Source organism: Mycteria americana, chromosome 1, assembly GCF_035582795.1.
Source record: "Mycteria americana isolate JAX WOST 10 ecotype Jacksonville Zoo and Gardens chromosome 1, USCA_MyAme_1.0, whole genome shotgun sequence".
Lineage (NCBI taxonomy): Eukaryota > Metazoa > Chordata > Aves > Ciconiiformes > Ciconiidae > Mycteria > Mycteria americana.
Genome location: NC_134365.1, coordinates 85,928,490 through 85,953,478, shown reverse-complemented (window position 1 = coordinate 85,953,478; position 24,989 = coordinate 85,928,490). Strand labels below are relative to the sequence as shown.

At 41.9% G+C, this 24,989-nt stretch overlaps 1 protein-coding gene across 5 annotated transcripts; it reads right to left on the bottom strand.

Moving 5' to 3' along the window:
- Window positions 1-1,044: 1,044 nt before the first annotated feature.
- PARP11 (poly(ADP-ribose) polymerase family member 11) lies at window positions 1,045-16,299 on the bottom strand. Of its 5 annotated transcripts, XM_075509765.1 has the most exons (9): window positions 16,166-16,299; window positions 15,819-15,919; window positions 12,428-12,556; window positions 12,215-12,335; window positions 10,890-10,965; window positions 9,279-9,351; window positions 9,061-9,191; window positions 5,016-5,167; window positions 1,045-4,573 (listed from the first exon to the last, which is right to left on the bottom strand). In XM_075509765.1, the coding sequence occupies exons 3-9, from the start codon at window positions 12,551-12,553 to the stop codon at window positions 4,260-4,262; spliced, it is 993 nt and encodes a 330-aa protein (XP_075365880.1). In that variant the 5' UTR covers window positions 12,554-12,556; window positions 15,819-15,919; window positions 16,166-16,299; the 3' UTR covers window positions 1,045-4,259. The 5 variants fall into 5 exon arrangements, with proteins under 5 accessions (XP_075365880.1, XP_075365874.1, XP_075365867.1 ...); XM_075509759.1 differs by having other exon boundaries at window positions 15,819-16,299; XM_075509752.1 differs by lacking the exon at window positions 15,819-15,919.
- Between the last annotated feature and the right edge of the window lie 8,690 nt (window positions 16,300-24,989).

Below are 24,989 nucleotides of genomic sequence, written 5' to 3'. Positions count from 1 at the left end.
GGGGACCCCGGACCGCAAGGGGCGCAGGAATCAACAGAGCTGTGCAGAGCCGTGGAGTGGGGGGATGCACAGGGGAAGGGAGAGCAGGGAGGAACAAAGAGGGGGATAGACAGAAAGGGCTGTAAGAGGCTGTAAAGAGGGCTGGCCAGTACACTTGTCTGGCTGAGCCTGGTGCCTGATCAATGCAGTCCAGCCTAGTTTCTTGTATCTTCTTATTAAATCTTTTCTTAAACATCTCTGAGTATGCTCACTCTCTGTCCCATATGAATGTGCGCTGCAAGGACGTGTGCCAGCTACTGGTGAGACCTGTGTGTGCGTGAGGGGAATTTGGTGCCAGCTCCTGGGGTCAGACCGGGGAGTGGACGCCCCGGGCCTGTGGCCCCAGCAACTGGAGCGAGGGGGGTCTCCGTGTCAGCGACTGGAGCCAATGAGGGTCTTCAACCCCCAGCCACTGGGGTGGGAACGGTGTCTGTTGCCAAAACCAGCTGTCAGAACTGCTGGAGCAGGAACATGGGCCACTGCCTGCGTGCCTGGTGCTGGCTGCAGGGGGAAGAGTCTTGTGTCTTCCCCAATTCTGGTGTGCCTGGGGTGCGCATGCATATTCAGCAGCAAACTAGCCCATGACTGGGGGGGGGGGGGGGGGAGGGGCGGCTAAGGTCCAGGCCAGGGTCCCCCAGTCCATTTGCTATGCAATATATGTTTTTTTGCAAAAAAAACCCCCACATTTGACCTCTCGTGTGGCTTGCTGAGGTAGGCTTTTCTACTCTGTAAATGACAGAAATCAAGTCAGTGAATTCATCAGCAATGTGAGTGGATTCTGTCTGTTAAACAAAAACAACAAAAAAACCGCAGCCAAGCAACCACATTTTTATTTTGGCTGCCTCTAAAATCCCTCACTAACTCTGCAGGGTTGTGTCAGCAGAGGAAAGCAAGAGAAGCACAGGAGAAGCGAACACATTACAAAGTATTCCATCTGTCAGTCCCCACAATTTTTGGTGACTTGTGAAGAGCAGATGGCTATACTGGAGCAGACCTATGCTGTTTTGGGAGTCTGCTGTTTTGGACAGTGCCCAATAATAATAATAGTTACAATACTGATGGACATACAGGTCAAAGGAATTTTAAGACTGACATGAGCTCATCAGCTGTAGTGTCTGTATAGGCCACTGAGAAGCACATCAATTACTAATGAGTCTTCTTCCTGAAAGTAATTTCCACCTATGTAGACTGCACAAACTCACTTTAGCTTTCCTGCTATGATCTTTTGTGCTGATAATGGTTTAAAAAGGATCACAGTTGTCCTCAAATCACCAGCTGATCTGGTATCCAATGTATTCCTGGAATCTAAGTCACTACCTCCACCTGGTACATTATGTATCTCACAGCTAGGTTGGATGTGAGGGTACCGGGACATCTATTAAAAAATAAAGCTGTATCCTTTTGTTTCTGCAGATTTTAACCTAAAATCAAAAGTTTGTACAAACTGCCCCTGTAAATGAATGGGAATGAAGACCGACACTCTCCCAGACTGCTTTGGATGAAATGAGACCTGTTCAGCAATAATTGAGTACACACCCATTCTAAAAAGCAAAGCTGGTACAGGAGGCCAGTATGATCTAGAAATAAGATCAGCTCATACTGAAGTGTTGTGCCCGTGTGAAAATATTCTGCCACAAGAATAATTTAGTAAGAAAGCTTTACCTCAGATCAAGACATGTAAGAGAATGACATGCTCTCTTGCACAGGAGTAAAAAGAAAATGGAGCATAAAGTCTCACTACATAAAACAGTAACAGAAAATAGCAGGTTTCCTTCCCCAGAATCAGACCAAACCCCTTTTCATTTCTTTGATTCTCCATAGCCCAAGAAATTATTTTCCTCCCTTCCTCTCTCACTGTTCCTTCTATAAATGCAACTATTTCTTGTACTGGCTACTTGTAGAGTTCTACACCTTGCTTGCAATAATAATCTCTCTCCCCTTGTCAGCAAAAGGATTGCTACTTTACAGATATCTTCAGTATCAAGATGCATCAGCACAAAAATGGACACCAGAAAACAGAACAGTACATTAAAAGAAGAGCTTAAACTACAATTGCGCAGTGATTTGGTAAGATTAAGATTCTGCCATTCAATTTAAGTGAGTTAAGTCATAAACAAGACACCAGCACAGAAACAACTGGAAAAGTCACTAAGATTAGTATAGATTATGGCATTTTGTGTCCATGAGACACTAAAAAAGAAACTTCAGTTTTCTTAACTAAAAAGGTCAGTTCAGACCTCAGAAGAAATAAAAGACCAAATCAAAGGAACAATAGCACATGTATTTGTTAGTTTCATAAAATGTATGTTCTGTAGAATACTGGATAAGAATAAAAAGCAGGCAGTAATACACAAATTCCCTGCATGATTTGCTGTTAAATATTTTATACAGTGTGGGGAACAATGTGCCTTTTGCACAGCTAGCATAGTAGTGAATCAAACACAAATCATGCCTACAACAGTAGAACCTAGAGTTTGCCACTGGGATCAGAGATCATACTTCCTGTTGCACTAAAATAAAGGAAAATGCATCTTAGCCCTAAATGGTTTAGGAACAGAAGCAAAAGGAAAAGCTGCCATGAAATTATAAATACAAACAGACACCCAACTTGTGCAAGATCCACTGACAGGCAAAGGTAACAGCACTAAGGAGACAGAAGAGATGTTTGCGTCCTCAGCTATGATACCAGATATGTAGTCATATTCTGCTTCCAGTTCCATAGGTTTAATATGATTTTGAGCAGACATGGTCATGCCAGCTGCAGTGCCTTTTAAATACAATAAATTTTAAACATAGCCTTTGATCCAAAAAGTCAATTAACAATTCCATGACAGACCAATACAGATCATTCTGTATCTGCCATAATTATATACTATTTCTATAGCGATTTGTTACTGGTCATAGCCAAAGAAGAAGCCTGGAAGGGCTTCCACTTAGACCTTGTCCCTTAGTGCTCCTTAGGTCCTTTAACAAAGAAAAACACTAGGGACACAATTAACATTTCAGTGCATTTCACTTTAACAGCCCCTTCTTCAGCCTCTTCATGTATTTAGGTACTCAAGTTTGTTCTTTACCTAAATATTGTCTCTTTTGCTCTTTCTACATGTGAAAAATACTCTCTAACTTTACAACTATACCAGTTATGAAAACCTGACCTACACAAGTGTTATTGAATGTTTTCTATTAAAGTGTTTAAAAATTAAAGGATGGCATCTTTTGAAATTTTCATCGTTAGTTTAACTGTATTATTTCCAGTAACGTTAATCTAAACATTGTCTTCAGTAACAGCAAGTACACAAGCACTGAGTACTTCTTAAACCCTGACCAGGCAAGAATCACAGCAGCACAGCTGCATGAATCTAAGTGTATGCACATGCATACTATAGTAAGAGGGCAAAATTTCTACGGAATAAGAACTCAGAAAGGTGTATGGCACTGCTGATACCCCAACACTGAGCTCAACAGTTACATACCAAACAATTAACAACCACAAGAGCTTATGGGCATCATTTCCATCAAAACCAAAGTTCAAATCCTAGTGCAAGGGTTTTGTAATCTTGCAAGTATCTCATTAAAGCTTTGCAAGTATAATTGAAGCTTACAGTAAAACGTACCTAAAGTTAAACATAACAGCTTCAGTGAGCTTTATAGCTCCTTCATCAGTTTTCTCCAGATTGATTTTTTGGTAGGTTTAGAATTCAAACCAAGAGACGTCCAAACAGAAAGCAACATGTACTACAGAACACAAACATACACACGTATGTAGCCAAGTCCCCTGGGTTCTTTTTGTTGTTGTTGGTTTTGTTATTTTTATGTTCTACGGACAATCTTTATAAAAGATTAGTTTCATCATATGCATACTACATTACAGGCATATTTCTACCACATGAATAAATACTTGTAATATATTAAAAAAAATCAAAACATAAATCTTGCCTTTGAAAACTTACCAATGCCCAATGTATTTAAGGCTCACTAAGCAATTTCAAATTTGTAATAGTCTCTAAATTTTAAAAATGCATTAGTAAAGGTTACAGATTTTTAAAAACAGTTCGACAATCTCTCTTAAACGTTTAATAGCTTCCCTCTTCCATAAACATATGGTAGCTTTTCTTTCATCTCTCTCCTTTCGCGCTTCATGTTTTTATATTGTTGTCTTTACAAAAGGAACAAAAGTATCAAAAAGACACAAACAATAATCAGTTCACCTCCTTTCAAACTTAACAAAATTCTATTAAGTACTCAGGGTAGATTTGGTTGGCATCGAAGATAACAAAGATCTTTGGGTTCCAGGTATTATCCACACAGCTGTCATACAAGTTCACAAAACTTCCATCTTTTGAAGGAGGCCTCATGTATTTTGAATCACCATTGATATAGTCACCAGTTAATACACGAGCAAGAAACATGACTTTATCTGGTCTATGCAGATGAGGCTGCAGATTCACACCATGAATTTGAAAAGTATCTCCATGCTTCATGTCCTCTTTGCAGAAACGACTGGAATATGATGCATCTCTTGCGAAATAGGTCCCTTTCAAATAAAAAAAAATCTGATTACATTCTTATCATGACAGCTTAACTACTAGAGCATGGATATAGGTATCAGGATGATGAAAGATGCTGTTCTTTTATGTTCATTAGCAATCCAATTTTTTTTTCTAAACTGTTAGATTATAGCAACATGACCAAATATTTTCAGTGGGAACGTTTTAGTAGGGAGATTGTCTTGTGATCAACACTGCTTTGTTGGGCATCCCTTCCCCACACACCCTGGTCCTACCAGCCAGTTATGACAATTGCATTCCTTACTGCATTCTAACCTTCTTAATTACACTTAATATAAAAGCAGAGCTATATTAAACAGCTCTTGGATAAACACAGGGAGTACATCACAAAGAACATACTACAGAAAACACTTAACAATGTTGAACTCTTAAGATTACCAAACTGTTGTATGTGACAAAAATACTTACCTTTTCCATACACAGCAGCATGCATCCCATTTATTCTCCAGTCAAAGTTATGAATACATATTGCTTCTACAAATTCATTACTGGTGCCATGAAATAACATCTGCTCGTTAATAGTTGGGACACCTCTTTTCTTCTTTAGTTGAGCTTTTTTCCTACAGAGAACAAACAATACAGCATTACAAACATCCATACAATCAAATTAAGTCACTACTCCGAAAATACTGCAGAGGGGACAGATTTAAAACACTCCATACATTCCACTTTCAGAAGTGTCTAGATGATTCTATTTTTTAAACAGATCAGAATTCTTAAGGTACATGTTTAGAAATCACACACTTCTGGATGCTGTGGACTATTTTCAGAAGTAATCCAAGATCAGGAAAAAAGGTCTTTTATACCAATTTTATCAACATTGTCATTTGGCATTAGTTTAAGTGTGGTCATTTTCTGCAGATACATTTTTAAAAGACAGGCATTTTTCTCCCGTTTTGTTCCCTCCACCTACTTAAATAGCATGGTGGGAGGGATAATAAAGCTAGTGGACTATAAAGTATAATTACCCAGGTATACCAGCAAAAATATTAAAAATAAAATTACCTAAATTTTTAACTAAAATTACTTTAACATGATTGTTTCATAATGGTTTTCTGAATTTATGGTTCACATACTTTCTAAAAGAGATAAGTTATGCATTGACAGGGTTACATCAGTCTAGAATTTTTTGGGGGGAAAAAAAAACCCCAACCAAACCCCCCCCCCCCCCAAACCCCACCTTATACTACAGGTGAACCTATATTACAGTCTCATGGGCAGAAGGCTACAGCACACCTTCAGTTAAAGTACAGATACATTTTACATCCATCTTTAAGTGACTTTCTGTCAGATTGGTTTTCCTAAGATCCATGAAGAAGTTGGCTCTGGAGCTGTGTCTAAGTCACTAAGCTGTTCATAGTTACGATCCCTTGACTGTCCAGACAAAAACACGTTGGAGTGCATCATACTTTTCTTCTTGTTGATCTACCTGAACTTTCTTCCTATAAAAGCCACAGTGCATGGGGCACTGTGCTACATACTTAGATTTATCAGGCACATACTTAGGCTTATCAAATTAAGCAATCTGCTTATAACTGGATGCACACTTGAACTGGGGAGGCATTCTCAGGGCCTACAGTTTAGATGTAGTCTGAGGAAGTCCCATCAACCAGGTCCAGGGAAAGAGACAGGCAGCAAAGATTCTTCATCATTTTAATGGCATTACATTGCAATTATGCATTGTTTATAAATAAGTACATTTCACAGAAGTGAAAATCTTGCAGTACTTAGTTTAAAAGATATGTTTATTCTGTTTTATTGTTCAACTTTTTTTTTTCTCCTCCATTTAGTGCAAACTAAAATACCTATGTCTCGGCAACTTAATTTTTTTTGGTGTCTTTTTTTCCCCTATAACTGCCTTCCAAATCAGGAGAATGTCAGTAGAATCTCAAGGGTATCTGGGAGGTTTCACTAATAATCTAATTTGTGACATTTTGTGTCAGAGGCAGAGAGGTTCCAAGCACTCAAGTTCCACTCTATTAGAGTGCAATTCAACAAAACCCAGGAGCCAGGATTCCCTGCATCTTGAGAAAACTACCTGTGTGAGGCAACACCTCTGAGCTAAGGGCTAGTAATGCTGAACATTTGAAATTTTTCAACCAGCAGCCCTCTATTGTTGGCTGCTGATCTCTGACAATGTATAAAGGTAGCCTAGAGTAACTTCTCTTGAAATAGGGGAACAGAACAAATTTACAGAAAAGGGGAATAATCAATTGTCCAAAAATATTCTGTAACAGTCCTTCACTACCTCCGACCAGTTGATTTCATAAAACCAATTTAAAATAGTCATTAATACGGGAACTGTTATAACAGGCAAATGTGTTTTGACCACCACAATGATGCAAATAATCATTCAAGCAATGCTCAAATTTAATCACTGACCTTATCAATGAAACAAATCACTGACCTTATCAATGAAACAAATCACTTTCTCAAAACCACAAAAGTTTAAACAGCAATTGTTCCTCTTAAGTAGTGGAATATACTGAGCACACTGGGAAGATGACTCTGCAGAATGCAGAAATGCCACAGCATTTTTGTTGATTTGGAACAGAAATCAAGGGGTCCAACTATTCTAAAAAATATCATCTTAGCACTTTCTACCAGCAGTGACAACCTAATCCAGTAAAACAAAATTAAGCTGATCCACCACTCAGAAGGCTCTCATACAGCCAGTTCACTCAATAAAGGAGAAACCTAAAGCAAAACTAAATACCCAGAGACATGCTCTTTGTACATGTGCAAGCACACAAGCTGTTTCTAAAGACAGTCAGCAATCTCACTGACCAAATGCTGTTTTCTACTTGCTGTACTCCTCTACAACTCCAAACTGCATAAACCAAAATATGCTAGACTAACATTCATCTTCTGTTACTTTCACTTTCCCACATGGGACACCAAAAGAACTGTTAGTGAATTTGAAATGATGGAATACCTACTTCTTTGTAATATACTACTGGGCAATAATTTCTTCACCAGTGTGTGTAAGCCCATCTACTCCAAGGCTGTATTTTACCCTCAGCAGAAAAGCAGCTAAGCCCCAATTGCATACACTTATTCTAGCAATTTTCATTGTTACTTGTATTTTTTTGATACAGGAAAAAAAGTTTTAAAACTGAAATTACTTTTCTCCATATACTTTTATATCATACAGGTACTAAAAAGTACCTTGTTTTGTAGTTAGTTATATGGTGATACTGTAATACTCCTGATGTACGAAATTCTAATTCCCATTGTCAGTTTCGTACCTTTAGAATATTCTAGCACAGCATCCATAGATTCAGAGTTCTAAAACCATGAATTCTACTCACTGACCAGTCAGGAGAACTAGTACACTCTCCAAATGACATCAGTTCCTAAGCTAAGCAAAAAAGGTCTTCCCCTGCCCCCCTCTGCCATCTAGAGACTCGAAGGACATTTACTTTAAAGTCTGCTTGCTATTCCTATTCTCAAAAATTAAGATTGGTATTAACATGGTATAAATACACCTCTACAGAAACTTATTTGTAGAAAGGTAGATGTTGAAACACAAGGCCAAGCAAATAAGCCTTAATACTTAAAGAGGCAAACATAACCAAATAAATTTGCAATTAAGAGAAGGCTAACTCTCCTAACCAACTCTTAAATTAATTTCCTATGCATATTCATGATATAGCTTTAAATGAACAATAAATCTTTCAAAAAAATCATGTAACTTATGCAAAATTTTAATATACATCTGCTTAGTTATTTCCTCACTATTTAATTTAGTTCAGTTGGTTTTAATAATGTAATACATCTTTAAAACTGATTCCGATATGTACTCCTTTTTAGAGGCTACACAAATAACTTCTGTCAAATACAACTGCCTAAGATTGATACTACGAAATAAGTGGAAACAGAACTCAGCACTTCCTACTTCTTCCAGGCCAGCACAATATGAAGAGGGAAAAGCAGGGAACTTAGAAAAAGCTTTTACAGCACATTAAACTTAAAGAAATCAAATGAGTATGTGCTAATTGGACGCTTAATTCTGTCCTAGGTTTCACAAAGTTGAGAAATTAAACAAGCCACAAATATTAATTTACTTTGTTCACTAGAAATAAAAATAATACAAGCCTGTCAAGGACTTATTTTACAAAAAGCTTATTTTTGCTCTCCTTACTTCACTGTAAGTATCATGGGCATCTACCACATGGACATCCTGAACATCTTCAATGCATCAGTCTTATCTGTGCTACATCTACATCTAATGCATTTCTACAAGTATTACATTTCTGTACCTGTAGAAGCTACAGAGTCTTGAAAATGGAATTTTGAATACAGAGGAATGACAAATAAGAAAATTAAAAAGAGATAAAAAGTAACAAATTTGCATTAATAATAAAAGCAATTAAACCTATTTCTGCTGCATGCCTTCAAGATTTGCTCCGTTAACAATCTTAAGACTGTTGGTTTTAGAAATAAATCTCACCTGCAAAAAAACTCCCACAAGTCTAGATTTTGTATTCTCTTAATTCTTTTAATTCGGTGGCTATCCATTGTTTTTCCAAAGAGACTAGAAACTTCATTATATTCATTTGTTTTCTTTTGCAATGGAATAAGCTGGAAAAAAAGAGGTTAGTACGATTTCAATTCGATGCAGTATTTCATTACCACATGTTTTTGACCAACTTGCATACCAACTCTTACCTGATATGGCTCCTCAGTATTTACATTCTCCCAGTGTGAAGGCATAGGGATAGCCTCATTTTCACAGATGAAACTTCAAACAAAAAAAGGTAAAAACACATCACATCAAAGACATGAGGCATTTTCTTCCTGTCAAACTCCTGCTCCAAACAATACGGTATGCAAACAAAACCCAAACTTATACAAAACTACTCTAGGGTTTTAATTCAAACAAAGGCTGTTGTCAGCAGGTAAGGTTAAAGGCAAGAGGTCTTATTTTGTTAATATGGCTTAGCTTAGCTTATTATAAATAAACCATGGTAATAAACAGTTTTAATACACCATCTACCCAACAAAAGTAGGAAGATAAATCGGAAGAGATGGTCAGAAAGGTCCACAACATCAGGAGAGCAACACTAATTTAGAAATGTGAGAATGTAGATATAGCCTGAACATTCCAAACTATCAGGAATTAAAACTAGCCTAAGCCTCTGGAAACTGAGCCCTCATTTGAAGTATTTAAAAGCATCATGTTAGAAACACACACTTGAAGATTATAGTTGAATATGTTTTTAAAAAAACAAAACCAAACCCTCAAAAAAAGAATGTTTTAAGCATATACACCACATACATAGCAGCTTTTAACCCTTAAAACTGGGACTAAAAGAAGCAATCTCCTGAAAGTAAAGAATGGTGTCATCACATGGAAAGAGAATACTGAATGCAATTATTCAAGAAACAAAAGTGAATTCCCCGTTACTGCATGCACTCTTCAGCAAATATCCATTGAAAAAACAGTTGACACTTCAAAAAAACCAGGCCTTCTTGAATGTCAGTGTAAAAAGATTGCTACTACATTTCTTATTACAAATGCCAAATTTCTTTTTGGAAGTGTAACCAGACTACAATTCAGAACTAAAATTATTTCTAAGAAACTATTTGGGGAAAAAAACCCACATATTCCATATAGTCAATTTTACCTGTGGTAGTATCACTGCATAGATCAGTTTGTTTAGTGAGTATTACATTTACATCAGCACAGCTTTGCATCTAATGACTGATCAAATGGTAAGAAACTTACCATCTAAAGCAATTAGACTCATAAAACAATCTGGTTGTTATGACGCAATTTCTTGTAATTTCAAATCATTAAAACATACAGGCAAGAAAATATAACTCAATCTTTTTTGCTATTACAATAATACTTCTAAATCATTTATGAAGTCATTATTACAATGGAACAAACTACTTTATTTTTTGCTGCTGCTTCTCCACAGCAATTCTGATTCAACGGGTATTTACAGCAAGGGATTCCAATGGCTAAGTCAGGCACAGCTTTAAGAACCTTGCCAAAAGATATCAGTATTCAGTATGCCTTTCCTCTCCCACTATAAGTTCCTTACTTTCTCAGAAAAAAGATAAAAAACAAACTAAAAATTCTTTCATCACTCTTCTCTGAAATGTCTTCCTTCTTCACTCGACTAGCTCTCCCACCTTGGTTCACATCTCAAATTCTTTGATGCAAAAAGTAAATAAATATAAACAATAAATGTAAAACATATTTTAATTTCATTTTACTTAGAAGAATCAGGAATAAAATAAAAATAAGGAGTCTTCCTTTTATTTCCTTACCTGAAAGCACTGATAGAAAAGGGAGCTCGCTTTATTGGACGTTGCTTAAGTGTAGTTAGGTTGGTTTGTTTCATCACTGAGCATAAAACAAGAGTTAAGATGAAAGTTTCTGGAATTCATCTATAGCACATGAAACATTTAAGTGTCATTTTTTAAAAATAACATTACTACACCAAAGTTGCTTGACAGGAATTTGTATTTCAACAATTAACAAATCAACATTTTCGAGAAACATTTCTAAATACTGCCCTCAGAATCATTGTCATTTATATGAGTTGGCAAAATGTGCAAATATTACACAAACAAAACATTTATTGTTAAAATACCCATCTAACATTCAGCCCTACTAAATCACTGGCAAAACTTCCACTGACTTTAATACAACTAGGATAACAAACCACATTACTACTATCCTTAATGCAAGACATCATGACCTACAAACAGTAACATAAAAATTGTTCTTTAGCATTTGCATTTAGTGTTTTTATTCCAGATGTAAAACAAAGTTTTTTTTAAACAGACATTTCAACACAAGTAAACATAGAACTCCTTGTATTGTTACATACTACTTTACTCCCAGTACATCGCTGTTTTACCCAGTCCCCACTTTCTGTATTTGAAATACTATTATTTTCATTGATTTGGAAGAGGCTTCTATTTAAGCATATAGCTGTTTCGTAATTTAATCAGAAAATAAACAATCTATGGATGGAAAAGCTAAAAAAAAAAAAAAAAAAAAAAGAAGTCATTAGAACACACCTTTGAACAAAGGACGTTAATTTATAATAAGCTACACAAATTAGAATCCTGTAATTTTCTGTAATTTACAAGCATGGCATAAGTGAGATCTTTAAAATCTACTAGAAAATCCTTTTGCCTGTCTCCTTGTTATTCTGACAACAGAACTGGCTTCAAGTACCTGCTGAATTATTTGATGCCAGTATTTTGCAGAAAGCTTCCTTCATATCAATGTTTCTTACACAGACTCTGAATGGAAGAGGTTTTTCAAGCTTACAAGCAGTTGCACGTTAAAGAAAAAAATGTTCAAACTTCCCAGTCCCATAGACGTATGCTACATACCACCTACATCTGAGGTAAGTGGCAGAAAGTGCTACTAAACAAGACATGCTACTTTATTAATAAACTACACTAGAAAATGTAACAGGGCAGCTGCTTCTAAAAACTCCTATGTACTTTCCAGTAAAGACGACATTTCCAGTCACGAGTTTTTGCACTAGATACAAAGACAATAATTTGCTGAATGAACAAACTGGTGTATCTGGCACCTTCTATTATTTAAATTTACTCTATGAAAAGATACATACCTGAAAAGTCTAGCGTGTAGTTAAATTTTGCAGTAGTAAAAGAAACAGAACCATGTGGGTTTGTTCGGAAGCTCCTTTCAATATCTTCACTGCTAACAGAGCAGTGACTGTTTGAATCAGTCTTCAAAATAAATGAAAAAACACATTTAGACAAATTCAGCAATAGGTAGTTTTATGTATGGATATAACTAATATAACTTCATAGGTATTTACCTGAAACATATGCCATTTACCACACTCAGCCAAATAAAACCAGCCCCACTGGGTATCAGAGGTATCCATCTCTTCAACTGAACTTTCCATCTTTGGAAAAAAATCTTCTGATGTTCTTTGAAGCATTTCCTGAAACATTCACACACATACACAAAAAAAGTTTTGATGCTATTTGCAAAAACACATTATTTGAGAAATTCATTAAAAAGCAAAATAAAGTGACTTTTCAATACTTAAAAAAAACCCTGGCAGGCAAAGGGCAGGTTTGTTTCCTCTTTTTCAGAGAAAAATTCTCAATTTGCTACTTATCCAGTATTAACCATTAATTTAGTTAAATATTTTCAAAACTTTCTCAAATGTCTGTAAGTGTGCCAGTAAAGGCAAGAGCTATAGGCTTTATCAGATCAAAGAGAGGTGCTAAATTTCATACTGATGGTCATACGAGCAAGGCTATTCATATATACAACAGGCTCTGAGTTACATACCACTCAGGAATGAGGTGTTGGGATTACATCTGATAGCTTGATGAAAACATCTACTAGGGACTCACTAACAGGAACAAATCAGACTGGATATCAAAAGTTCTTAGAAAAAAAAATTAAAAACTGAGACAAAGAATGTAATTATTTAACTGTGCAAGTCCACAGTGCATTATTCCTCAACAGTGCATGAAGGTTTGTTTCATTCCTAATGCACCCACTTAAAAATGATACAGTAAAATTACTGGTACTCTGTAGTTGTAATTACAGAGAAGGTTCACACCAAAAGCCAGAGTAGCTTCGACACAAGCAATGACTACCATAGTTGGGATTCTGCAGGATGGAAGAAAAAGGACTGAGGAAAGGATATAGCAGATGTCTACAAAATCATGACAAAACTGAATAGGGAATAACAAATCACATTTTCTTCCAACATAAGAAGGAGGCACCTATCAAAGGTTGCACATGTCAAGTTCAAAACAAGTGAAAGAGAAACTTCATAGAACAGATGGCAATCTACGGAATTCCTTTACATGGTATGCTGTGGATGCTGCAAATTTATGGAAGTTCAAAAAGCAGCTAGACAAGTTCAAGCCCACCAAGAGCTATGCTGGCATACCTTTAGAAGAACAGCCCCTGCCAGATTTCAGCTCCTTCTTCATTCATCAATAAAATCCTGAAAACTCTGAAAGTACTTGACTCTACTTGCATATATCTCCTAACATGTCAACTCGGTCTGCCACATCACTCCCCAAGCAAAAATTCTACGTAGGTTCGGGGGAATCTTTCAGAGAAAGAAGCTTGCTCTAATCCCAGAAGAGGTCAGCAATTCAGCCACTCTAACTGCTTAACCAAGACTGTCACTCTTCCCAACAACTTCCTCAAATTAATTTTTGCTTCCAAGAAGTGGAACAACACCCTCCAGCACAAGTAAGTCAAACAATGTCCAGTTAATATCCTGGATGCTTCAGCTGTCTCCTGGACACTTCAACCCAGAAAAAGTAGAGACCTGAAGAAGGCAAATACTGGACACTAGAAGTAGGCACCAGCTGGCCAGTGCTACTGGGGCAGGAGTTGAGAGCAGAAGGGACTTCCTGTAGCACTACACAAGGCACTTCTTCTAGCACTACCCTTCCCCCCCATTTTTCCCAAGCTAGCCCTCTGTGGTTCTTTGAAGAACAATCCCGGAAACCTCTCTGTGGCAATAGCTAGAGACTGTATTCTAATCATCAAAAGCTCCAAAGGGCTACAAAAATCTAGACGCTTAGAAAACAGGGGAATCAGAAGTGGACCTCTGCAACATACCTAAATTGCAGAATCTGAGGGCAAACCTATTTTAGTACAAGTGGAAGCCTACACAAAGCTACATACATGGATAGCTGCCTGAAGTTCAAGCAGAACTACACAAAAGGTACATCAGCTGCATGGAAAAATATTTTGAAAGAGATAAGAAAACTGCTCGCTATTTCAGAGGGCATCTGCCAACATCTCTTCTATTCCTCACAGCAATACAAAGTCACAGAGCCTACAATTTGCTTGGTGTTAAAAGCACAACTGGCCAACGTCTTTTGATGATAATCTTTCACCTTCAGCTTGATTATTCCTCTCAGATGAGTATTTGGCAATGTTCTTTCCTACAGAGAGAAGGCAGAGGTAGTCTACACTTTTTTTAAAGCCAAGAGGAAAGCAATTCAGGCTTTTTTGGTAACATTTAGCTTCCTCATGTTTCCCACTAAAACAGCCAGACCTCAGCTCCATCCCTGAATGTTAGTTCAGGGCCTTGAATTTGATCAATCAAATCAATAATGCCTTTTGAACACGTTACAGAGAAGTATTACCCTAGTCACAAGGTCTAGGGTACAAAGGTAGATTCCAGGATACTTAGAAGTATGGAAGAATGACCCAAAGGCAAGAACACATAAAGCCATAAAAACAAGAGGGCTGTTCTCAAAGGTGATACAAATCCAAAATGCTTGAAGGAAATTGCTCAACTTACTGATGAATTTAAGATCAAACCCACAGCATTTAAAAGGAGCTGGTAGCTTTTTGTCCGAAAACTGTGAATGCATGCACAGTGGAGCAGAAAAATGTCAGTGGGTTTTTGTGGATGACAGGATGTCAACTGTCAAAGAAGCAGCACTGAGAATTTTATTAGCAATGCCATTGCTAACAGAAGGCCGCTCAACTCCCATTATCAGCACTGTTTCTACTGGTCCAGGAGTTACCAGAACAGCTCAAATTAAACACAATTACTCTAACAGCAAAAACATCCTCCTAAACAGAATGAATGCTTGTTGTGTGTTGTGCTGTGACTGAATGGCTTTACTACTACTGGCAATGCATTCCCTCATTTTTCCAGAAGTACTTTTAACTTTGAATGATAAACACACTTTACAGCGCATAGAATAACAGAATGGTTTGGGCTGGAAGGGAACTTTAAAGATCATCTTGTCCAATCCCCTGTACCATGGGCAGGGACATCTTTCACTAGATCAGGCTGCTCAAAGCCCCGTCCAACCTGACTGAACACTTCCAATGATGGGGCATCCACAACTTCTCTGGGCAACCTGTTCCAGTGTCTTACCCCCTCACGGTAAGAAATACAGAAGCATTCCAAAGGGCTATTCTGTCTGCTTTCTTGTGCTGTCTGCTTCCACTTGGCAGATTGTGCTTCATTGCCAAAGATTCTTTTGCCTACAAACATCAACTTTGTATAGTTCCCCGCTGGGAACACTAGCAGTGCTAAGGGACGCTCTGGCTCTTCCTTAGAGAACAAGGCACCCGAGCAGAAGACTTGGCTGAGGTAAGAGTGCAGCGCTAGGGAGGGGAAGCGAGAAGGAAGAACAGCATTAGCACCAGTACGGGACACAACGTGAAATGACAACACCCTCCGCAGCTGTATCAGCACTTACCCCCTTTGTGCGGCAGGGGACCACCGTTGCAGTCACCCCCTTTACCGACCCCCTCCAGAACTGATCCCATTAGAGCTCAAGGGCACGGCGGGCTGGTCGATCTAAGCACAGCACCACTACCTCTCCATCTGGGTCGCAGGCTTCCCCAAAGATGGTGGCCTACGCCCCCCACCCCCTTCCCCAACCTGGCAGAGCGCTCGCCGGCGGGGGCGGGGCGGGGCGGGAGGGGAGGGGAGGGGAGGGGAGGGGAAGCGGCCTGCGGGGCGCGCGCAGTACGGAGACGGGCTGAGGAGGAAAAAGACGAAAGGAGCGGCCGTTTCCCCTGTCCCCCTCCCGCCCGCACTCACCGCATCGGCTGCCCACCCCGGGCTCGCTCCCCACATGCTGCCCGGAGGGGGGTGGGGGGGGGGAGTGCGTGTGGGTGGGGTGGCACGCAGGCCGCGCGCGGGGCGCGTCGCTGCTCGGCCTCCGAGCGCTTCCGTTATCGGTGGCAGAAGAGAGGGGCGGGGCAACAGTCGTTATAAGTCGCGCTCGATAGGTTCGTCACACAGAGGGGCGAGGCCTCTGGTATACAAATGTGCAGCGGGGTAGGCGGGGCTGGGGAAGGGGTGGAGTCTCTGTCGTGCGGCGTGGGCGTGGGCGTGGGCGTGGGCGTGGGCGTGGGCGTGGGCGTGGGCGTGGGCGTGGGCGTACCTTGTAGCGGGTAGAGCCGTGACCTGCCTGCCCGCCTGCCTCCCTCCGTGGGCATCTGCCAGCCTGCCTGGCGGCGGTGTTGCTGTGACTATTGCCTGTCCATCGGGTGGGCTCTGGCAGTCTTCTCGGTGCCGTGTGGTGTGGGTAGCATTTTGGTGGTGAGGTGCTCCGGTGCAGCACCCCTCACTGCTCTGTACCCCACAACTTTGTATTTTAGTTCTTTTGATTGTTGGCTGTCCTCCTGGGTAGCAAAGGGCCTCTGCTTTACCAAGGAATTTATACAGGCCATGATTTTCCTGTGAAATACACATATACGTGAGCCTGTACATGCATTTAATCCTGTTCACACAGCATTTTAAAGAACTGATACCATGTTAGCGCCAGGCAGGGCAGCAGAAGTGACCATTCATACTATGCATGAGGTACGGTTACCTAATGCAAACAGAACCGCAGCCTGTTGCAGGCATTCATCAACCGGGCGTTCAGGGCCTGTGGGCAGCTTTACGCTACACCTGAGATCTTGAAGCAGTAGCGGCTCTAGGACTGCTTAGTAAGAGAGGCCATAGTCATGAATGTAGCCTTCTGGTGCAGACTCTAGGATGAGAGCTGCAGAGTGGAAAAGCAGGCAGTGATGCCTGCTAAAGCAGTCTGCAGTCAGCCAGTGGGCCGGTAACTTCAAAAAACAGGCAGTCCTCATAAAGGTGTGCAAAGCCATTACAAGCACATCCTGCTGTGAAGGGTTTTCATTGAGCAGCATGCCAAAAACAACACAGGTGGACTGAAAATGATTAGTTTCTCAAATTCTGAGGGAGTGTCAGGCAGGATGTGTATCCAGATTCTGGCTTTGCTGACCTTGCCTCTGAATACAGAGTTAGAAAAGGTTATTTTTCTGAGTTAAAAAGTTAAGCAGCCTGTGGTGAATCACTGCAGGTATTTCACTGGCATGAATGTGATGCTTCTGGAATAAAGGAGTTTTCCAGAAGTAGGGACATCTTTCTCTGGCCATATTTGTATTGACATTGTTGGAAAGCACATGAAGATTATGGGGATGTATCCTGCCTGTGCTGCCTTGCTTTATGAATCTATACACAGTATAGAAGTAAGGGAGGATTCTGTTACCACCTTAGCTGTTGCAGAATGTCTGTTGAACATCTTTTTTTGCTTGGCAATGCTTTAGGTCTAAACATAGGCCTCTTCGAGTCATCTATTCCTATTGTTATTACTGCCTGTTGTGTATTTTTTAAATAATGGTCAGGCTTTTTGCAGAATTGCGTAAATATATCTGAAGTTACGGTAGCACAACACACAACTGTCTAGCAGCCAAAAGTTTTAAAGAGGTTTCTGCTGCTATGCCTTGAAGTGTGGGTTAGAGTTGAGATTTTTTTTGTGTGTGTTTCTTCCCTTTCTTTGTACGTTTAGACTGATAATTAATAATGGACCATAAGCCTCTCTTTTGAGGTACGAATATCTTAGTTACAGTGAAAATATAGCTTGTTAGAATGTATTCTCAGGAAGCTACATGCTAATGCCAGACTCTTCATAGCAACAGCAACTCAAAAAATTTAAAATCCAAAGATTTCTTTGGATATCTTATGTACTGTGTGCAGTCTAACAGCCTATCTGGAGAAGACATAATTGCATTAATTGATTCTCATGAGCCTCTACTTCAAGCAGCAAAAAGGCAGAAACTGGAGAGGTTTGGCCACACCACTTGAGTTACAAACACATTTTTTCAGGGAATGGTCAAGTGGAAGTGAAAGAGAGAACTCCCTGGTACTGCCTGGTACATAAATTGTAGGATCATAGAAGGATCTAGGTTTGAAAGGACTCATGAAGTTCTTTAATCCAGTCTCCTTACCTAGGCAGGCCTAGCTTCAAATCTAGATTAGGTTGCTCAGTTCTTCATCCAGCCCATTTTTTTTCTCCAGGCATGTCTGCTGAACTGTTTTCAGGGGCAAGAAATTTATTTTCCTTTTGTCCAGCCAGAATTTCCCATGTTTCAACTTCTGCACATTGCCTCTTGTCCTTTCACTGTAACCCTGTGAGGTGAGGTCCCTCAGTCTTCCTTCTGATGCCTTTACCTGGATAGGGAAATAACAGGCAGAGTGTCTCCAAGCTGCTAAAAATCAGCTGAAGTAGAAGGAAATTACAGTCAGTATCCTAACATAATGCCTCTTTAATTGGATCAGTCAGGGGATTAAAAGAGGATTCAGGTTGGAATGCACCTTGGTGATCTAGCCCAACTTCCTGCTTAAAGCAGGGTCAGCTATGAGATCAGGTCATTTTGTTCAGGGCTCTATCCAGTCAGGTCTTGAAACCTACAAGGATGCAGACTCTGCAGCCTCTCTGGCCAACCTCTTCCAATGCTTGATGCTTGACTGTCATCATAGTGAAGAAGTTTCCCCCATATCCATTTGGTACCTCTCATTACAGCCTTAGCCTTCTGTCTCTTGTCCTACCACCATGCACCACTGTGAAGAGCCTGGCCTGGTCTTCTTGATAACCTCTGTAGGTATTGGAAGATTGCAGTTAGTTCCTCTCACCCAAGCCTTCTCTTCTTCAGGCTAAACAAATCCAGGTCCATCAGTTTCTCCTCACAGGGCAAGTGCTCCAGCCTCCTGACTGTCTTGGTGGTCCTCTGCTGAACTTGCTTCAGTTGATCAGTGCCTTTCTTGTACTGATGGGCCCAAAACTGGATGCAGTATTCTAGATGGGGTTTAACAAATGCTAGTAATCCTTTCCTTTGAACTACTGGGTAGGGTCCTACTATTTTACAGCCAAGGATGCAGTCGGCCTACACTGCTGCCAGGGCAGACTGCTGGCTCACATCCAGCTTTCCATCCACCAGGATGACAATTCTTTTTCAGAAGAGCTGCTCACCAGCTAGTCATTTCCTAACCTGTATTGTTGCCAGGGGTTATTTCTTCCCAGGTGCAGAACTTTGCTTTTGCCCTTACTCAATTTCATAAGGTTCTTCTGAGCCCATTCCTCCAGCTTGTCCATGTCCCTCTGAATAGCTGCTCTTTGCCCTTGAATGTATCAACTAGAATAAGACAGGGAAGGTAAACTGCCATTATACATTCTCTTAGAGGGAAAAGTGGGTGATTCTTTGGTATTTGCTATTTCATAGTAGACTAATTTTTAATAATCAATGTAATGATGCATTCATGCAATTGAATGGTAATGTAAATGATAATGAAATATAATTCTGCTGGCATTAACTGAAAGGAAGCAGAAAACAAACAGAACAACCAAAGAAGGAATAAAATATGAACATTCTGTGCAAAAAAAACCTCAACACAATACAATGACTGTGCCATGAAAAAAAAGAAAGATTGACAGTGTTTTGCCACTTTGCAGAAAACTTTAAGATTTTGTGATGGGCATGTATATTGCAGCGTAAAGGAAATTATAGGATGCATGTGAAGCCTGTGGTATCCACAAACTTGTACATGCACAAATACAGTTGCCCAGAAGCAAGAGAAGAGAATGTGGAAATATTCTACTTACTACAGAGCATCACATCTGGAGGCAATGGCTGTCCACCTCAAATATGGCATTGGTCTTGAGATGTGGAGGAAGCTGTAAAAGCAATCACTATGCATTCTTTCCCTGAAAGTCTACATCATCTTGATTTGTTGTTCAAGGAGCTGTTAGCTGTGTTAGGTGATCCTTCTTAACCTGACTCTCCTGCATCCTTCTGTTTTCTAGAAGATACTCTTCTAGTCCTGTTCCTGCTGTGCTTTCCCCAGTTATGCCTAGTTTGCAATTTCTGTGTAATGGAAGAGGCCTGGGAACATCTCAGTTCTTTGATGCTTTTTTTGGTGATACTGACTGAAAGCCATGGTCCCCAGCAGTATCTGTTCTACCCCTTAATCACGGAGAACACAGCCCACAGCCAAGAGACTTCTTTGTCTCTCTTCACTTTTCTCTCATATTCTGAGGTGTCCTTTTTTTTCCCCAGTTGTGCCACTCTCATACCCAATACTTCACCATTACTTGGTTGCTTAAAACTGTCGTTTGCCTTTCTGTCTCCTTTTATAGAATCATAGAATTGTTTAGGTTGGAAAAAGACCTTTAAGATCATGGAGTCCAACCATTAACCTAACACTGCCAAGTCCACTGCTAAACCATGTCCCAAGTGCCACATTTACACATCTCTTTACCCCCAGGGATGGTGACTCAACCACTTCCCTGGGCAGCCTGTTCCAATGCTTGACAACCCTTTTGGTGAAGAGATTTTTTCTTAATATGCAGTCTAAACCTCTTCTGACGCAACTTGAGGCCATTTCCTCTTGTCATGTCGCTTGTTACTTGGGAGAAGAGACCAACCCCCACCTCGCTACAATCTCCTTTCAGGTACTTGGTCTCCCCTAAGCCTCCTTTTCTCCAGGCTAAACAACCCCAGTTCCCTCAGCCTCTCCTCATAAGACTTCTGCTCTAGACCCTTCACCAGCTTCGTTGCCCTTCTCTGGACATGCTCCAGCACCTCACCGTCTTTCTTGTAGTGAGGGGCCCAAAACTGAACAGAGTATTCGAAGTGTGGTCTCACCAGTGCCGAGTACAGGGGCACGATCACTTCCCTAGTCCTGCTGGCCACACTATATCTGATACAAACCAGGATGCTATTGGCCGCCTTGGTGGCCTTGGCCACCTGGGCATACTGCTGGCTCATATTCAGCCGGCTATCGACCAACATCCCCAGGTCCTTTTCCGCCGGGCAGCTTTTCAGCCACTCTTCCCCAAGCCTGTAGCATTGCATGGGGTTGCTGTGACCCAAATGCAGGACCATGCATTTAGCCTTGTTGAACCTCATACAGTTGTCCTCGGCCCATTGATCCAGCATGTCCAGATCCCTCTGAAGAGCCTTCCTACCCTCAAGCAGATCAACACTCCCACCCAACTTGGTGTCATCTGCAAACTTACTGAGGGTGCACTAGATCCCTTCATCCAGATCATTGATAAAGATATTAAACAGAACTGGCCCCAACACAGAGCCCTGGGGAACACCGCTTGTGACCGGCCGCCAACCGGAGTAAACTCCATTCGCCACCACTCTTTGGGCCCGGCCATCCAGCCAGTTCTTTACCCAGCGAAGAGTACACCCATCCAAGCCATGAGCAGCCAGTTTCTCCAGGAGAATGCTGTGGGAAACCGTGTCAAAGGCTTTACTGAAGTCTAGATAGACAACATCCACAGCCTTTCCCTCATCTACTAGGCGGGTCACCTTGTCATAGAAGGAGATCAGGTTGGTCAAGCAGGACCTGCCTTTCCTAAACCCATGCTGGCTGGGCATCCCATCCCTTGGTTATCCTCTACATGCCGTGTGATGGCACTCAGGACGATCTGCTCCATCAGCTTCCCCAGTACCAAGGTCAGGCTGACAGGCCTGTAGTTGCCCGGGTCCTCCTTCTGGCCCTTCTTGAAGATGGGTGTCACATTCACTAACCTCCAGTCAACTGGGACCTCCCCGGTTAGCCAGGACTGCTGGTAAATGATGGAAAGCGGCTTGGTGAGCACATCTGCCAGTTCCTTCAGTACTCTCGGGTGGATCTCATCAGGCCCCATAGACTTGTGAGTGTCTAAGTGGTGCAGCAGGTCACTAACCATTTCCCCCTGGATTATGGGGGCTCCATTCTGGTCCCCGTCCCTATCTTCCAACTCAGGGGGCTGGGTACCCAGAGAACAATTGGCCCTCCTATTAAAGACTGAGGCAAAGAAGGCATTAAGCACCTCAGCCTTTTCCTCATCCTTGGTCACTGTGTTCCCTCCCTCATCTACTAGGGGCTGGAGATTCTCCTTAGCTCTCCTTTTGCTGCTAATGTATTTGAAGAAGTATTTTTTGTTGTCTTTTACAGCAGTAGCCAGATTGAGCTCTAGCTCAGCTTCAGCCCTTCTAATTTTCTCCCTGCACAGCCTTGCTACACCCCTGTAGTCCTCCTGAGTTGCCTGCCCCTTCTTCCAAAGGTCGTAGACTCTTCTCTTTTTCCTGAGTTCCAGCCCAAGCTCTCTGTTCAGCCAGACCAGTCTTCTTCCATGCTGGCTCGTCTTTCAGCACATGGGGACAGCCTGCTCCTGCGCCTCTAAGATTTCCTTCTTGAAGAATGTCCAGCCTTCCTGGACTCCTTTGCCCTTTAGGGCTGCCTCTCAAGGGACTCTGTCAACCAGTCTCCTAAATAGGCCAAAGTCTGACCTCCAGAAGTCCAAGGTAGCAGTTCTGCTGATCCCTCTCCTTACTCCAAGAATTGAAAACTATAATTTTGTGATCACTCTGCCCAAGACAGCCTCCAACCATCCCATCACCCACAAGGCCTTCTCTGTTTGCAAACAACATGTCTAGTGGGGCGCCTTCCCTAGTTGGCTTACTCACCAGCTATGTCAGGAAGTTATCTTCCATGCATTCCAGGAACCTCCTAGACTGTTTCCTCTCTGCTGTATTGTATTTCCAGCAGACGTCTGGTAAGTTGAAGTCCCCCACAAGAACAACGGCTAGCGATTGTGAGACTTCTCCCAGCTGCTTATAGAATATTTTGTGTGTCTCTTCATCCTGGATGGGTGGTCTGTAACAGATCCCACCATGATATCTGCCTTGTTGGTCTTCCCCCTGATTCTTACACATAAACAACCCGATCATCACCATCATCAAGCTCTAGACAGTCAAAACACTCCCTAACATACAGGGCTACCTCACTGCCTCTCCTTCCTTGCCTATCCCTTCTGAAGAATTTATAGCCATCCACTGCAGCACTCCAGTTGTGCGAGTCATCCCACCATGTTTCCGTGATGGCAACTATATCATAGTTTTCCTGCTGCACAATGGCTTCCAGCTCATCCTGCTTGTTGCCCATGCCGCTTGCATTGGTGTAGATGCACTTCAGTTGGGCTATTGATCCCACTACCTTTTTTGGGGGAGAAGCCCTAATTCCTACGTGACCATTCTCAGGGGCTTCCGTGGTTTCTAACACATCAATAACCCTTGCATCTTTGCTGCCACATGGATCTCCATCCCCTACCTCCACTGGGACAGCAGACCGAAGGACCTTGCTAGCACACTGTCCCTCAAACATTGGCATGCCACCCCCAGGCTTATCTCTAGCGAGCCTGGTTTTATGCCTTCCCCCCCTTCAAATCTAGTTTAAAGCTCTTTCAACTCTGCTAACTCTTGTGCAAGGATCCTTTTCCCCCTTTGACACAGGTGTACCCTGTCTGTTGCCAGCAGGCCTGGTGTTGTGTAGACCAACCCATGATCAAAAAGCCCCAAATTCTGCTGGTAACACCAGGCTCGGGGCCAGGTATTGATCTGCTGCCTCCTCCTGTTTCTTCCCTCATTATTCCCTGCAACTGGAAGGATAGAGGAGAACACTACTTGTGCTTCTGCTCCTTTAACCAGTCATCCCAAGGCCGTGAAGTCTCTCTTGACTGCCCTCGGCCTTCTTGTTGCAACTTCATCGCTGCCTACCTGAAAAATCAATAATGGATAGTAATCTGAGGGCTGTATCAGGGAAGGAAGCTTTCTCTTGACATCTTTAGCCTTGGCTCCAGGGAGGCAGCAGACTTCCCTAAGAAGTGGGTCTGGTCTGCATATTGGGCCTTCTGTTCCCTTCAGAAGGGAGTGTCCTATAACAATGACCTATCTTTTTATGTCTATGGAAGCAGTTTTGACACAGGGCATAGGCCGACTTAACCTCGGCAACACCTCCAACCTAGATGAACCATCATCCTCCTTATTGTTTGGTTCACTTGCAGAGCCTCATACCTATTATCCAAGGGCACCTGGGAAGGTGGGGTAGTCACGGAGGAGACGCGCCTGCTGCGCCGGGCAGGAACTTGTCACCATTGCCCCCTATCCCTTAAGTCACTGTGTTCAGCCAGGTGGAGATGGGATAGGGAATCCTCCGTATCATGTGTCCTGTCTGCCTGTTGAGCCTGTCTCAGGGAAGGTAGGGTGCGATTCCAGTAGTGTATCTCGCTCTCCCTGATACTCCTCAACCTAGTCACCTCCTCCCAGAGCTCTGTCACTAAGTGGAGGAGTTCCTCTACCTGGGCACACCTCTCACAGATGTGCTCACTACTGCTGTCTAATACGAGCATAAGAGTAGGGCCCACCCTGCAGGTGACACCTGGGTGGCAGCATGTTCCCACGGGAGCTCTGTCTGGGGAGCTGCATCAGTTGTGGCAGGTGCAGAGCTTAGAAAGGCCATGGCTTTCTGCCGGGTGGATATCATTGCTCCCTGGTTGAGCTGGCAGAGCTTCAGCACCCTTCCTGCACACCCTTCCGCGCACACTGCCGCGCCATGCCCTGGTCGCTAGCGCTCCTCAGGGGCTTTTTCATACATGGGGGGGGGGGGGGGGGAGGCTCGGTCACCGTTGCTCCTGGCCCCAGCCTGGTCTCGTCAGCTGCTGTTGCATGACCTGTGGGCTCCTGGCGGCTCTCTTGGCTCCCCCCGAGGCTCCCCCAGTTCGGGAAATGCCCTGCAC

What these genes read in the sequence shown, in the direction of transcription:
- PARP11 (XM_075509752.1), bottom strand. Translation starts at nt 16,201, where the DNA reads ATGTGGGGAGCGAGCCCGGGGTGGGCAGCCGATGCG. An exon ending in CTACACGCTAGACTTTTCAG is followed by an intron (nt 10,966 to 12,214) that starts GTATGTATCTTT and finishes TTTTATGCTCAG; the next exon opens with TGATGAAACAAACCAACCTA. An exon ending in ATACTGAGGAGCCATATCAG is followed by an intron (nt 9,192 to 9,278) that starts GTAAGAGTTGGT and finishes CTTTTTTTCCAG; the next exon opens with CTTATTCCATTGCAAAAGAA.